Source organism: Melospiza georgiana, chromosome 6 (assembly GCF_028018845.1).
Source record: "Melospiza georgiana isolate bMelGeo1 chromosome 6, bMelGeo1.pri, whole genome shotgun sequence".
In the NCBI taxonomy this organism is placed as follows: domain Eukaryota; kingdom Metazoa; phylum Chordata; class Aves; order Passeriformes; family Passerellidae; genus Melospiza; species Melospiza georgiana.
The window spans coordinates 16,253,396-16,267,211 of record NC_080435.1 but is presented as its reverse complement, the minus strand read 5'-3'; the positions used below and the strand labels follow the sequence as shown (position 1 = coordinate 16,267,211).

The 13,816-nt window shown below is 42.8% G+C and overlaps 1 protein-coding gene across 1 annotated transcript in view; it reads left to right on the top strand.

Annotated features, from left to right (window-relative positions):
* PTPRJ (protein tyrosine phosphatase receptor type J) overlaps nt 1-2,503 on the top strand; it is a 72,737-nt gene extending 70,234 nt beyond the window's left edge. Inside the window, exons 23-24 of the mRNA XM_058027152.1 lie at nt 90-225; nt 1,278-2,503. Of these exons, the coding sequence (XP_057883135.1) occupies nt 90-225; nt 1,278-1,436 (295 nt within the window). The 3' untranslated portion in view covers nt 1,437-2,503. The remainder of the gene's footprint in view (nt 1-89; nt 226-1,277) is intronic.
* Nucleotides 2,504-13,816: the final 11,313 nt, after the last annotated feature.

Genomic DNA, 13,816 nt, shown 5'->3' with positions numbered 1-13,816 from the left:
CATCATCCTGGCTTGCCTGGCTTTTTGTCATGCCAGCAGTGAGCAGGTGGTTGGGAGGAAGCACAAACAGCCTGTCTGTGTCGTTGCAGCGCTGGTGTCGGGAGGACGGGGACGTTCATCGCCATCGACCGCCTGATCCAGCAGATGGAGATGGAGAACACCGTGGATGTGTACGGAGTGGTGTACGACCTCCGCATGCACCGGCCCCTCATGGTGCAGACTGAGGTGAGGCTCTCTCCCATCCAGCAGCACCTTTCTCAGATGTGCATAATCATCCAGACGTAGCTCTGAGTTACAGGACAATAAGATATTAAGGAGTTAAAACTGCTCTTCAGTTAACTTCCCTCCTTCCTGCCCCATCTCTTCTCCACAAAAGGAGTTGCAGCCAGGGACCATAGTACATCCAAGCAGTGTCTTTACAGAGTACTTTGTAGGACTGGCATTCACAGCTGGAAGGAATCAAATCCTGAAACAGAATTTTTGCAAACTACTTTTACCCATAGGGGGTTTACCCTTTAGTTGTGAGCCAGAAATATCTGGAGTCAAGTGGTCTTCAGTGTGCATCTTTGCTTTTGTGTTCTGCAGGAATACAAGTATTCCTACAGACATTACCACTTTGATCCAGGAAGGTGTATGGACTAACTCAAGGTGATTTGGAAAAGGCTGTAAGATCTCCATCATGAAAGTCTTTTAGCATAGCGTTAGGCAAGACAGATCCTAGCTCTAGATAGCAAAACCTGATCCTAGTTTTGTTTATTGTGGAGAGTTGACCAAATTACATCATGAGGTCCTTTCCATCTCTATTTTCTATAAACTATATGTCACAGCATATGTTACAGTCAAGATGGCCACAACACACAGTGTCACCATACAGTTTCAGAAAGCTTCAACCCATACAGAGCAATGCGTCACTCAGAAGGCTGCAAGGATCTGCCCTTCTTGTTCTTTAGCCCAACCTTTTACACCTCTCATATTCATGCATTGCACCTGTGTGCCCTCTGTTCCCTTTGGTGGTTGGTCAGTGCACCTGGACACTCCGTGGCTCATCACCTTCAACACTGGTCACCTGATTTTCACAGGTGTAGCCCGTTGGGGATGAGGCTCTACCGCAGCCCCATTCCCAATTACCACAAACGGTGTGTGCCTACACAACCTACACATTCTAAAACAAGCACTGTGGTAACACTCAGTGCAGTGCCCAAACCTGTGTTCAGAAGCAGAATTATATCAAAATCAGGTATTTTTTAGAAATGTATTTCTCTCTCTCTTTCTCCCAGGACCAGTACGTCTTCCTAAACCAGTGTGTCATGGATATCATTAAATCCCAGAGGGAGAGGAAAACAGACCTTATCTACCAAAATGTGACAGCAATGGCAATCTATGAAAACTTCCCGCCAGGACCAGCTTTTGGGAAAGCCAATGGCTACCATGCATAGTCCAGAAGGAACCCAGTGCCTCCATCCAGGACATGTTGCCTGCCCATTGGAGAGGGGGGTGTCCGACTCGTGTTTTCTGGGATTGTGTGCAGTGTCTCATGTCTGGCTTCTCCAGTTCTGTCTGCATTCAAAGGTGTGATCTACAGGAGGAAAAACACAATGCTGGCAGGAGCTGTAGACTCATGTTAAAAAAACCCAAACAACAAAACCGAAGCAAAACTTTTTAAAGTTAACAGAGGAATCTTGTTTTTTCTTGGGAATTTAACAGTACTGATAGGTGAAATAGCATTTGCCGTATGAACAGTGAACTAGAGTTTAAATATTAAAATAATAACACAAGCTTTTTATTACAATTTTATATGATTTCATTTATAGACACCACGCTGGTGGGTTGTTTTAATATATTTAATTATAAGTTTCAGGAACATATTTTATCTACTGTATCTGGTTACTTAGTTAATAGATATGTGCCTCTGTGATCTATTTTTTTTTTCCTGTGTTCCTTTTTATTTAAAAAAGGAGTACAAATGGCTCCTTCAAATGGACATTCATACTTGGAAATTGTGCCTTTTCTAGATGCTATTCTAGAAAAAAAAACAGCAGAGATTCTATTTTTATACTGAAACTCTTAATGAGAACACAGATTTTTAAATAAGGCTTATGTCAAACTTAACTGTAGTTGCACTGTTGGCAGGACTCTCCAGAAGTTTGGAGGTGAGCTTTGTTTTTGCATTTCACCACAAATATCCCCTGCCTTAACGTTTTGGTGCCTCTGCCAGAGGAAAAGGAGTGTGGTCTGTCACTCTGAGCTTTAACTGTAGATAAAACCAGAGCAAGTGAATCTGTGAATGTGTGTGCGGGGGGTGCGTGGGCGTGTGGATGAAGGACAGAATAGCTCCTCCCTGTTCCTGCCTGATATTCCTGTTTTTATACAATTTATAATGATTTATTTAAAGGTGCAATATATGATTTACTGAATAATGCTCACTCTAATAGAGTTTTTCTCAGGTTGGTGTCTTTTTATCATTGTTGCTGTTTTTCCTCAAATATATAAATCTGTGAAAATGCTGAAACTAAGGTTCCAAGTGTTCAAGCACTCCCAAACAGATCAACTGGCTTTACTGTTTCTACCAAAAGACATTGCACAAAATTCTTCTGTAAAGACAAATTTCTTGGTTGTTTTAGCCATTCAAAACTGAGACACATCTTACCTGCCTGCATCTCACTGATCCAGTGTAATTATTTTGTAATTATTTGCAATATACTGCTGCTTTTGTTTTGACTGGTCCTTTTAGAAACTGAAGGAACAAGCAGAAATCCCCCATTTGCTGATTTCACAAGTCAAGGATCAGATTGGATTTATTTTGCTGGTACATAACTGTTAGACTTAGGAAGGCATTACCAATGAAGGACTTAGATAGCGTGGGGTGGGGAGAAGGTGTGTTTTTTGGTCTTTGGATCGTTGCACTGGTTGCATTGTAGATGAATATGAAGTTTATGAATAATGCTATAGAATAGCTGTAAAGCAGGGAAAAAATCTTATGAAGGTTTAATAACCAGAGTCCCTGGAATTCTGCTGCTTTTTTGTTGTCGTTGTTTTGGGGGTTTTTCTTTGTTTTAGTAGAGTTGTCAGAAAAAGCTACAGATGCTAGGAGTATGTGTGGCTTTACAGTGGAACCTGGCAATCTCACAGGATCCAATGTCAGCTGAAGGAGAACATAGGAATTCCTGGTGCACAACTGTAACTTTACAAATATCCTGAGGAATTTTTAACAACCTGGTGTAAAACTGTGGTGTGCTGTGTGAGCAAAACTGGAGGACAAACCACAGTGCACTTTTGGTTGTTAGGTTTTGGGGTTTGGTTTTGTTGTCTGTTTTGTTGGTGGTTTTTTTTGTTGTTTTTTTGGTTTTTTTTTTTTTCTGTTTGGTTTGGTTTTTGGTTGGTTTTTTTTTTTTTTTTGTAGCTGCCACTTGTGGGTTCTTGAATATAGTTTTGTTCCTCTTTCTCTGGAAACACTTTAAAAAACCCTCATCTTGAGGTTGCTGATCCTGCCCGGCTCCATCCAAACTGGCAGCCCACAAAGTGGATCTCTCATTTGCATTCTTCCTAAGCTGCTGTCAGATGACAAAGATAAACCACTTGCACCAAACAGAACCATTCCAAAAGAACTGGGAAGGAGGAAAGTCTGCCCTTTACAGTCATGTTATTTTCTTTAACTCTCTTATTCTTTTAATTACTGCACATCTGTGCAGGGCACAGAGCCAGTATTTGTTATTCCAGGTCTCCCAAGAACTTGCTGCCTTAGGGTGGCAAGTGCTCTTTCGCTTCAGAAGGCCCTTGTTTTGTGTAGCTTAGAGGAGAGGGAGATGAGTCTTCCATGCTAGATCATGTTGTTTCTATTCTGTTGCGGCAGAACATCAGAAATGAGCTAGGACAGTATGTGTTTGTGCCTAACCACTGCCCAGATCCTCTTACAGAAAACAGATGGATCTGACCCATTGTTTTGGTGTTGGAAGCAGGCGTCAAATTCTCACGTGTGCCATCATCTAAAGAGTATCCATTTTTAAAGAACTGTTTGCAGGTGTTTTACAAAACTGACACATTGTGAGAAGAGACTGAAAGTTGAAGTAATTGACCTCTTGATTTTGTGTATGGGTAGAAAAAGTTGGTAAGGCTTAAACTGTTGCAAACATAAAGTTGGGTGTAGTATCAGTGTGAATAAGTAGGACATTCCTTATAGGATGTCTCTGCAGGAAAAGGACTAGAGGTAATGCTCCACTACCTTGTGGATGTGTCTTGCTCCAAGACAACTTGAATTCCTGCAAATGTTTTCTCCCTGCCCTTTGATGTTCTCTGTGTTATAATTGCTGAGATCTATCTCTTTGGTCGGTGTTTTCTTTCCATTGTTGCTTATTTAAAGCTGTCCACTGAAAGCTCCGCTGTGTGACAATTCTGTTTAACTCTTTCTTCCCATTTGGGGCCTGCTTAAGAAGGGAAAAGTTGATGTGTTTCAAATAAGTGACTGTTGAATATCTTGAAATGATGTACAAATTTTATTGTTTTCATATTTGTTGTACAGAAAATTTCAGTACATGTCTGTAATATTTTTAATGGTTTGATTTGTTCTTAAAAATATAAAAATAACAATTAAAAAGCATCATCCTAGAGCGCTTTTGGTCTTATTTTTCCTTTGTTGGGATTCTGTTTTGAATCAAATTAATTTGCTAAAATACGCATTTCATTTAGAAGGGCTTTATAAATGGAAAGTGGGCTCCCATCCTCTGGGGTGGCACTTGAGTCAGTTGTGTACTGCAGTCACTGGAGCTTCCTGGGACAGTGATAATCTGTCATTCAGACTTCCCTGGAAGGCCCTGGGTCTGATGTTAATGTGTCCTGGCAGTTGGTATCTTCTCTAAAGGAAGAGCTTGTTACCAGGTAAGGAAACAGGACCATCATCCAAGGTCCATCAAAGATTCCCATTTGCTGAAATAGCCTTGGGGAGGAGCAGTGTTTCAAAGACTTGATTGCTTCCAGAGAAACAAGAGGGAGGACTGTTTCGTCTGTTGAAGGTATTGCATTGTCTGGAGGTGGTGATAGAAGGGGATGCAGAAATATCTTTGTGGTGCTATAGCTGGCTGCTGGATTAAAGATCACCTGCCTGTAGATGCATAGAAAATTATCTCAGCTAAGTGCTTTTCTCCCAAAATTCTTAGTTGCTGTTCCTGGCTGTCATCTGAATCACTCCTGAGGAGGATCACATGCCTGGAGGGTGATGCTGGCACTCAGCAGCTCTCCAGATCATCACAGGGTGCTTACTCTAAACTAAAATTTTGTGATCCTCTATTGTGGCCACATTTCTCTTCACAGAGAAAAGCAAGGCACAACTTCCCAAGGATATTTTCTGGCAATCACAGCGAGGAACCTCAGAGAAAGAAAAAACAATTCTTTTCTCAATTGCTGCTCCTCTTGTTGTGCACAAGTGGAATGCATTATGGAAGATTGCTTACCTGAGGGGAATTGGTAATTGGATTCTGGTGTGTGTGTTTTGATTGACCAATTGAATCCACATGTGTGTGTCAGGACTGTTGGCTGAGTCACAAGATTCGGTTCAGTCAGTAGAGTGCTTGTGCAGATTCAGTTTAGATGTAGTGTAATATAGTATAGAATAATATAGTATAATAAAATAATTAGCCTTCTAAGATCAATGGAGTCAAATGCATCATTCCTCCCCTTTGTCAGGATTGCCTTGCTTTTACAATACTTTGTGGCAACTGCTGTGATTTCTGAGACGACTGCATGGTGAGATGGGCAGGGCCAAGTGTGATTGTCTTGTCATTGTTCAGGGGGATCATGTGCCAGTCATGTCATCCTGGTCTTACCTTTGTGCTATTAGAACTTCAGGAAAGCCAGCTGTTCTGGCTACCATTTGGAGCCTTAGTCTGTTTGTGTGGCTAGAGCTGAACCTGAATATCTGAAAATCACATTTTGTACCTGGTCTTGTCATATATTAGTTTTACTGCCTCGGAGATTAAAGAGATAGAGAGAGGAGAGGATGTGATGTTTCTGTCCTGTTCTTAGCTTGATAAATGGGATGTATTGATGCTGCCCTTGCATGCCCTTCCTGCCTGGGTGTTATCAGGCAGCAGATATGAGATGAATATGTGGCTGCTTTTGTGGAAGCAGGTCAGAAATGGGGGCTTGGGAAGGAAAACCACCTGAAATCTTTGCACAGTGCTATTCTGAAGCAAAAAGAAAAAAACGAGAACCTAATAGCTCCTGGGTCTTCTGGGTAAAAACTAATTTAAAAATGCAGATGCAATCACTACGGTCAAGGGCTGGAATGAGGGGCAAGCAAAGATTAACAGCTTACTTGCCTCTGAGGTGGGCAGGTACAGTGTTCTCTGCTTCCTGTACTCATCATAAAAGTTATTGTGCTTCCTTTCTTCCTTTGCTGTGGCACTGCTTCAGGGAGTCCCTTTCAGCTCCTCATGTAACACCTAGTGGTGTTGAAAAAACTCTGCCTGCAAACTGTTCCATTCTCAGCACTTTGCTGAACTGTTTTTGATGTTGGCACCAAACAGTGCTACTCTCCAATCTTGTGTTTCATTCCATGTTTGTTACCCTTGGACTTTGCCTGTGCCAGCCTCCTGCCTGTGAAGGAGGAGGAGGCAAATGAAGCAGAAAACCTGAGTTGGAAGCACCAGGAGGAGCTGCTTCCTGCCAGCATTTTTGGCTGAAGGGAAGGAGCTGTTAGTACATCTCATGGAGGGGAGAAGCTGGGAGCCCTTCTCAAGCTATTTCTTAAATCTGAAGAAAAATGTTATGAATCCAGGCCTGTTCTTCTTAGTTCCTGTTAACAGAATCCCATTGATTCATTCAAGTTGCTTTCCCTGGGTTTATTACATTTTAAATTAATATACATAATTTTCTGACAGCCAGAAACAAAGCTAGCAAATTATCCCCTTTTGCTGAGAAAAGTGTCTAGTTTGATCCCTAGTGAGTTACTAGAATTCACATTTTATCTCCAACTTTCCAAGTAATCAGGGAAAAGCCAGATTGTTTGGAGAAATGTTCCAAGTGTAGTGCTGATGTCTCATGGACATTCCTGGTATATTCATAATGCTCACAGGATTTCTAGGGACACATAAGAGCTGTGTGCTCAGTGTGTGAGGGACAGAGTGCTCTTCACACACAGTGCCAGGCTGTTGCCCTTGTTTCATCTCAGGGCGGAATGGACAGGAAAGCAAGGGATTTATCCCTCTCTAAGGGATTTCTAGACTTGTTTTAATTTTTTGTCCAACAGATTTTTGATGTGGTGCTTCCAGAGTCGGGAATATGCTGTCAGAAGGAAAACAGGCTTTTTGATAATGGTCTAGTGTCAGCTCTGATTGAGGTATGTATCAACCTAAAAGGTGATTGTTGTCACTCCAGAAAGGAAATATATCCTGTTCATTTCTGATTTAAGCCTCCAGATGGCACATGACACCACTGGTCTTTCCAAGGAAAGCTTTCCCTGCCAGTCTGCTCCTTTTTCACTTCCTTCCCAGATTCTGATTACCTCCCTTCACTCCTTGTGCTGTTTCCCCTTCCTTGCCCTGGCACAGGTCACTTGTTAAGCCCAAGCCACTGTGCCCATGTATGTTCCACAGGGGTATGAATGAGTGCTGTACACCTGATTAGTGACCTTTTTTCAGAAACTCCTAAGCTCAGCAATAGCATAATAATGTCAAATAATCCTTTGCTACATCAGGAAGTTCTCTTGCACTTCAGTGTTGCTGATACCTAGGTATTTTCTGATAGTGTGTGTATTCCAAGGTGTAAGGGCTCTGGTTGGTACCAGCCAGGAGCTGGTTACTCAGCATTACCAGCTGTGTGCTCATTTCCCAGCTTATCAGTCTGCTCCACAGCTGTTCCCAGCAATAACAGATTGATGGGATTGCTGAACACAGTGCAGATGCATCAATAAAGACAGCAACAATGACGTGCTTGCTCGTACTACTCAATACAAATAACAGTTAAAAGGCTGTTTCATTTAATGGATCTGTTTGTGTGTGTGTGTGTAACACTGAACGTGACTTTTTCCTGCCTTATTTTTACACAGGTCCTTGGGGAGATTTTAAATATAGCTTTTAAAGCACCTGGCAACATCTGCTGAGTTAGTTTGGCTTCCTCTGTCTCCCGTTTGAAATATGGTGAGATTTCAATACAAAGCTCTAGTGATAGATCCATTTTTTACAAACAAGGCAATAATGGAGATAGGTGTGTGAGAGAGCTCTAAATCTTCTGGAAGATATATCTGCAACTGCCTAGCTGCTTACAAATCCTTTAGCCTTTGAGCATGGAATAAATCAAACCTAGAAATAACATTTCACATCAGAACTTCTCATGCTTGTGTATCAGCACCAGTCCTGTGGAAGACCTGCTCTGAGTAGGATTTGGCTGAGCTGAACAGCTCTCAGGTGCTGCCTCCTGGCCTGAGTGATGCTCCCAGTGCTGATGGTGACAGGACTGCTTGTCATGTGCTGAATGAAAGCTGAGCTCCGGAGGCCACTCACCAAAATACAGAGAAAAATATGTGACCAATGTGCATGAGTCAAACCTTTCAACTCATTGTAATTTAATTATAAGCCAGGTCTAAAGCTGCTGAATTGGTTTTCCCCTGCATGAAGATCATCTAAAGTGTGACTGAGATGCCAGAAAATACATTTCATAATGTTTGATGCAGTAGATATTTTCTTGTGTCCAATCACTGGCATCACATTAGTACCAGTCATGTTATTTCTGTTAAGGCACTTGATGTTGCCACTTGGTGTTTTGAAAATGAGCTTTTTTTCATTTTAGAAAGTGTTACCTTTTAAAAATGCCACTAAAAAAGATTTTAACAGTTCCACCTGAAAAAAATCTTTCTTTAGAATTTCTTTGTTTTATTTATTCACCATTATTTTTAAAAGCAATTGAAGGTAAAGATGAACATGGCTGTTTCAATCAGGATTGAGGAAAATATTCCTTGTTTGTTTCTTAAAATGTGTTTTTTAGTGAAAGGGAATGAAATACTGAGAAATCCAAAGAAAGCTTTGGTTCCTGTCACATGTGAATCATGACCTTCTCTCTCTTCCCCTATTCTTGCAAGTCAGACTAGAGAGGGAATGTTGGCATAGAGCAGGCAGTTTGTACAGGGCCTTGGCAAACCAAGCTTACTTTTTCTTCTTTTTTTCCCCTTTTTTCCCTTTATTTTTCCTTTCTTTTTTTTTTTTTTTTTCTTTTTCTTTTAGCAATATTAAGCACACAGAAAATGATGGAACAGAGAACAGGGAATCTGAATGTATTGGATGTCAATCAGTAATATCCTTTTAAACTTTCTGCAGATGGCATCATAACTGAAGGCAAATTCCCCCTAACCCCAACATCTCTCCTATTTGTAGATTTTAGTATTCTATTCGTTGACCTATTCCAAGATGTATTTTTTACTCAGTATTCTCTTATCTGATTTATAGATTTGAGTTAGGACCTTACTCTAAAGAGCTGTAGAAAGTATATGCTCTTTTCTGAGAAGCATTGCACTGAGCCATATATTTAGGTTATCCACTTTCCATTGCACAGACAGAAATTAGATATCTTTTTACTTCTTATTTTTAAATTTTTTTCCCTCTGGTTACATTATTCTTTTGCAGTGAGATTTTATATGTCAGCCTGACGAAGGCACAATGTCATTGCCTTAAAGCTCGCTCCATTGGCTTTAAATGATATTAGAGGTACATGAATGTATTATTCTATGAGCTATGGTCAATTGGTTCCAGCTGAAACATTGTTGTAGTTGCAATTTACTACATGAAGTGATCAATATGCTGTAAATGCTTTTAGAACGTAGAGCCAGAATCTCTGGGAAAACACAACCAGCAGCATCACAGTCTGCAGAGACTGCTCTCTGCACCCGGAAAAAGCCACAACACTACAGTTTTTCTTGGGATTGAGCTTTCACTCAGCAGACATTTCAACTTGCAAGGACTTTGCTGTTTAGTTTATTTTGGAAAAAGCAGCATGGCTCTGGAGGAGTCAGGTGGCTGCTTCCTCTTGGGCTGAGGACACAGCTGCCAAGGAGGGAAGGACCATTTCCTGATTAGAGTTTGCAATCAATGATATGGCCAGAGGCGGGAGATAAACACAACCAGCAGCTGAGGCATGAGACAGCAGTGTGGTGACCATGGTCACTTTAATAAGCAGCATTTGCAATTGTCTACCATTTTTCATACTTCTTAGACACAAAATGTTTAGGAGACATTTGAAAGCAGTTTTGCAAATGGCTAAGAAGTAGATCCCTTCAACTAAATGGGTGGAGTAGGAATAAAATCAGAGGGCTTTGTAGGCTATTCAATGTTGGTATCATTAACAAAGACAACAATCATCTTTGAAATACCCCAAAAAGAATTTGCAAAATGAACTGATATCTTTGCTAGCAGCTGGGTTGTGGGGATGAATTGCTTTCCCAAGCCTGGGGGAAGCAGAAAACACTCTTGCTGTGCTGAGAGGATGTGGTGGGAAAAACCTGTGTTTTTCATTGCAGGTGTAAACTGCAAATATTTGCAGAAGTGAAGCTGTGGTGCTTCTTCTTGTTTCACACAACAGAAAAGGAAAAAGTGAATAATTTCTGTGAAGATAATTACTTCCATTGCAAAAAATCTAACATATCAATAACTTGTGACTGTACCAGAAACTGAAAGGCAAGTAGCAGGGAGATATTAGTGTGAAGCCTCTATAGGAAAGGCATCATGTTCCAAACTGACAGTGGCCTTTTAACTTTGCTGGTGTGTAAGGAAAATTCTTACATGCTAATAGTCAAATTATGATTTCCCATGATTGAAAGGCAGGAGCTACTAAGCATAACAAAGTGAGTTTCCCCTGCTCACTAGGACATCTGCCAGCACTGTGATCAAATTATAGCTTTCCTTGGCCCACAGTCAGGAGCAAACTGCTTATCCTTGATCAAAAGCACAGCCTGCTTGGGTGGAGATGCTTCAATTATTGGTGACAAAAGCCCTTTGAAGTGACAGTCTCAGGATGCCTCAGTGTTCGCATATGGGGGAATCAATTGACTAATTACAGCAAGAAATAGCCTCAACAATGAAACTGAAAGAGAAGGTGGGGTCTGTGGTGCAGGCAGCAGGTGTGAGGGTGGCCAGACAAGCGGGGCCTGCCAGGGCTAAGGGCTGTGGGTGGGGGACGAGACATTTGGGGTTGATCAGTTGCCATGGGATGTGTCTGGCTTTATGATGTGGTTCTTGCTATGCAAAAGCAGCAGAGGGGCCAGCCCAAGAAGTTGTAGTGGACAGAGCAGTGTTTCACAGTTCTGCCTTGTAAAGGCTTTATCTCCATCATGGGCCAGTCTCCAGCAGCAGCCCCGGGCCCTCTGTACTAAGCACAGCCACAGCAGAGGAAACCAAAATTCCATAGTGCTCTGAGGGATGGAAAAACCCAAAATAACTCCTACAGTTAAATGAAATGCCATCTTTTTGCCTAACTAAATGCACAGCACAGCCAATGGAAAGGACAGTGGTAGTTAGGGTCTTGCTACACTTGGGGAAATCCCCCCATCCTGTGAGGTTTATCTGTGAGGAAGGATTTGTGACTAGGATGAGAATGCCTGCTCTCTCCAATCCTCCCTGCTTCCCTGGTAAATCAAAATCAGGCAGGCATCCTGAATTGTGGCCCCAGGCCTCCTGTCTGCTAGTGGGTGTGGGGAGGACTCATTTCAAAGGGTGGAAGTTATGGCACCCAGATGGATTCCCCTTTGGCAGCAGATGAAAGCTGTGTGGTTTCAGAACAAAGAGCTTGATTTTTGCATGTAGGAAATTAAGAGATCAGCTGAGCAATGTTATACAAGCTGGAGGGGAAGCCTTAAAAGTTAAAAAAAGCACATTATACTTGGTGCATTAGGCAGTGGTGTTGACTGAGGCATTCTATGCTAAATGAAGTAGTAATACAGCACAGGTGAGAGCACTGGCCCAGGACAGCAGTGATGACAGCAGATTATACCTCTTCTACACTGTGGGATATCACTGCTACTAAAAATAGGAGAAAAGTGCTCTGTTTTTTAAAAAACATCTATTTGTGGCTGTTTAGAAATGGGGGCTGAAATAAAATGCAAACAATGGTATCTGGCACTTAAGGTACAGAAACCAGTAATAATTTTGTACTTTTTCTCAGTTTGGCTGGATTTGTACGCTAGGAGCTGGCTTGGAAGGCCTGGCTGGCATCAGGTGTTGTCTTATGCTTCATGGGTCCCATGCAAGATCCTGCTGAGAACACACCTGAGTCAAACCAAGATTCCCATGGCACTGGCAGCTGAAAACATCTTTTAGATCCTGGCTCTCAGAAAAAGCTTCTGTGCTGTAAGTAATTCCTCCTTCCACGAGTTTATAAATGTTCCTCATGCTGCCTCGCCTCTTGTCCACCCCAGGCTGCTGCCAGGGCTGTTCCTCACACTGTCCCTTGCTGCTGGTGAGGGTTGTGCTCTCACTGGAGAACCTTTTCCCAGAGAAAGCTCCAGTTTCAGGGAGAGGCAGCACACAGTGGTGTGGCAGGGGAGGCACAGGGCAGCCCCTGGCCCCTCTCCTCACAGTGGCTGCTCCTCTGCTGCCCCACCTGGGCACCACAGCAGGCATGGATCTGCTCCTGGTGACCCCGATGCCATCAGGCCTTGTCCGATGTGGCCACTTCCACGCTACCCCACTCCCACCATTGCTGGGAACAGGACTGGCATGGCCCCTGTGCAAGCTGGAACCCAGCAGATAGGTTTGCCTTCTTCAGACAGAAATGGAGTGAAAATGGTGCTGGGAGAAACAATGAGTCCCGTCCTAGGCGAGAGGGCCCTCAGGGCCCTGAGGCAGCTCCTCGGGATTCCCGCCACTGTGGGGGACGAGGAGAATTTGTTTCCAACCTCACTTTAGGGCTTTTGTTTCCAACCCCACCACGCCTGGGTGGCCACCCCATATTTTTAGGGGTTACACTGGTCTGTCCCCAGCCTACAGCACCTGCCTGAGGGGCAGGAAGGTTGTGGGGGAGCCCCAGGGGAGATGCCATTTCTGCGCACCAGCAGCCAGGCCTCAGGCAGTGCTCCCCAGCTCTCAGGCAGGTCAGTGGACACATACATGGATGTGGGGAGCTCTGGCAGGAGCCAGAAATGTCCACAGCTGGGCCAGGCTGCAGGCTTACACCTTGGAGAGCTGGTGGTGATGGAGGGCTTGGGTTGATGAATTGTGCCCATTGGTCCTTGTGAATGTGGAAGGGGAAGAAGGTGAAGGTGGAGGGATTCATGAATAATTAAACTCTGAGACAGAGGAACATACATAATGCATGATAAATTAGTCCAAATGCAGCAGGGTAAAGTTCATTTCAACAAGCAGAAAATGGGATGTGACAAGGTATTGATGCCAGAACAGCTGTTTGTTAAAATTTTTCATTTATTTATATGCATTTCCTCCCCCTCACAGTTAGGGGTCAGCCTAGAGTGGGACAGAAATCAGTAACGGAGTTGGAAAACAAGTTTGGCTCCTGTTGGGTCCCAGTCCAGCACACTCCCTCCGTGGGAGATCTCCCTCCCTGCTTAGTGCTCTTCTTCCCTTTCTGGTAATCTGATGCAATATTTCCTGCATGGTCACTTGGGCTGCTGTTTGACTGCAGCTAAGGCGGGTAGGGTAATGCTCTTAATTCCATGGCAACTGAGAGGCCCATGTTGACTCACTCTAGCCTTTTCTGATCCCAGATTTCCTAAATGTTTTCTTTCTTCTAAACTGTATTTGCTCTTACAACATAAATTATTTATAAGATGTTACATTTGTTACAGATGGTAATGAGGCTGCCAAGCAGAGAGCATCAACTCTAC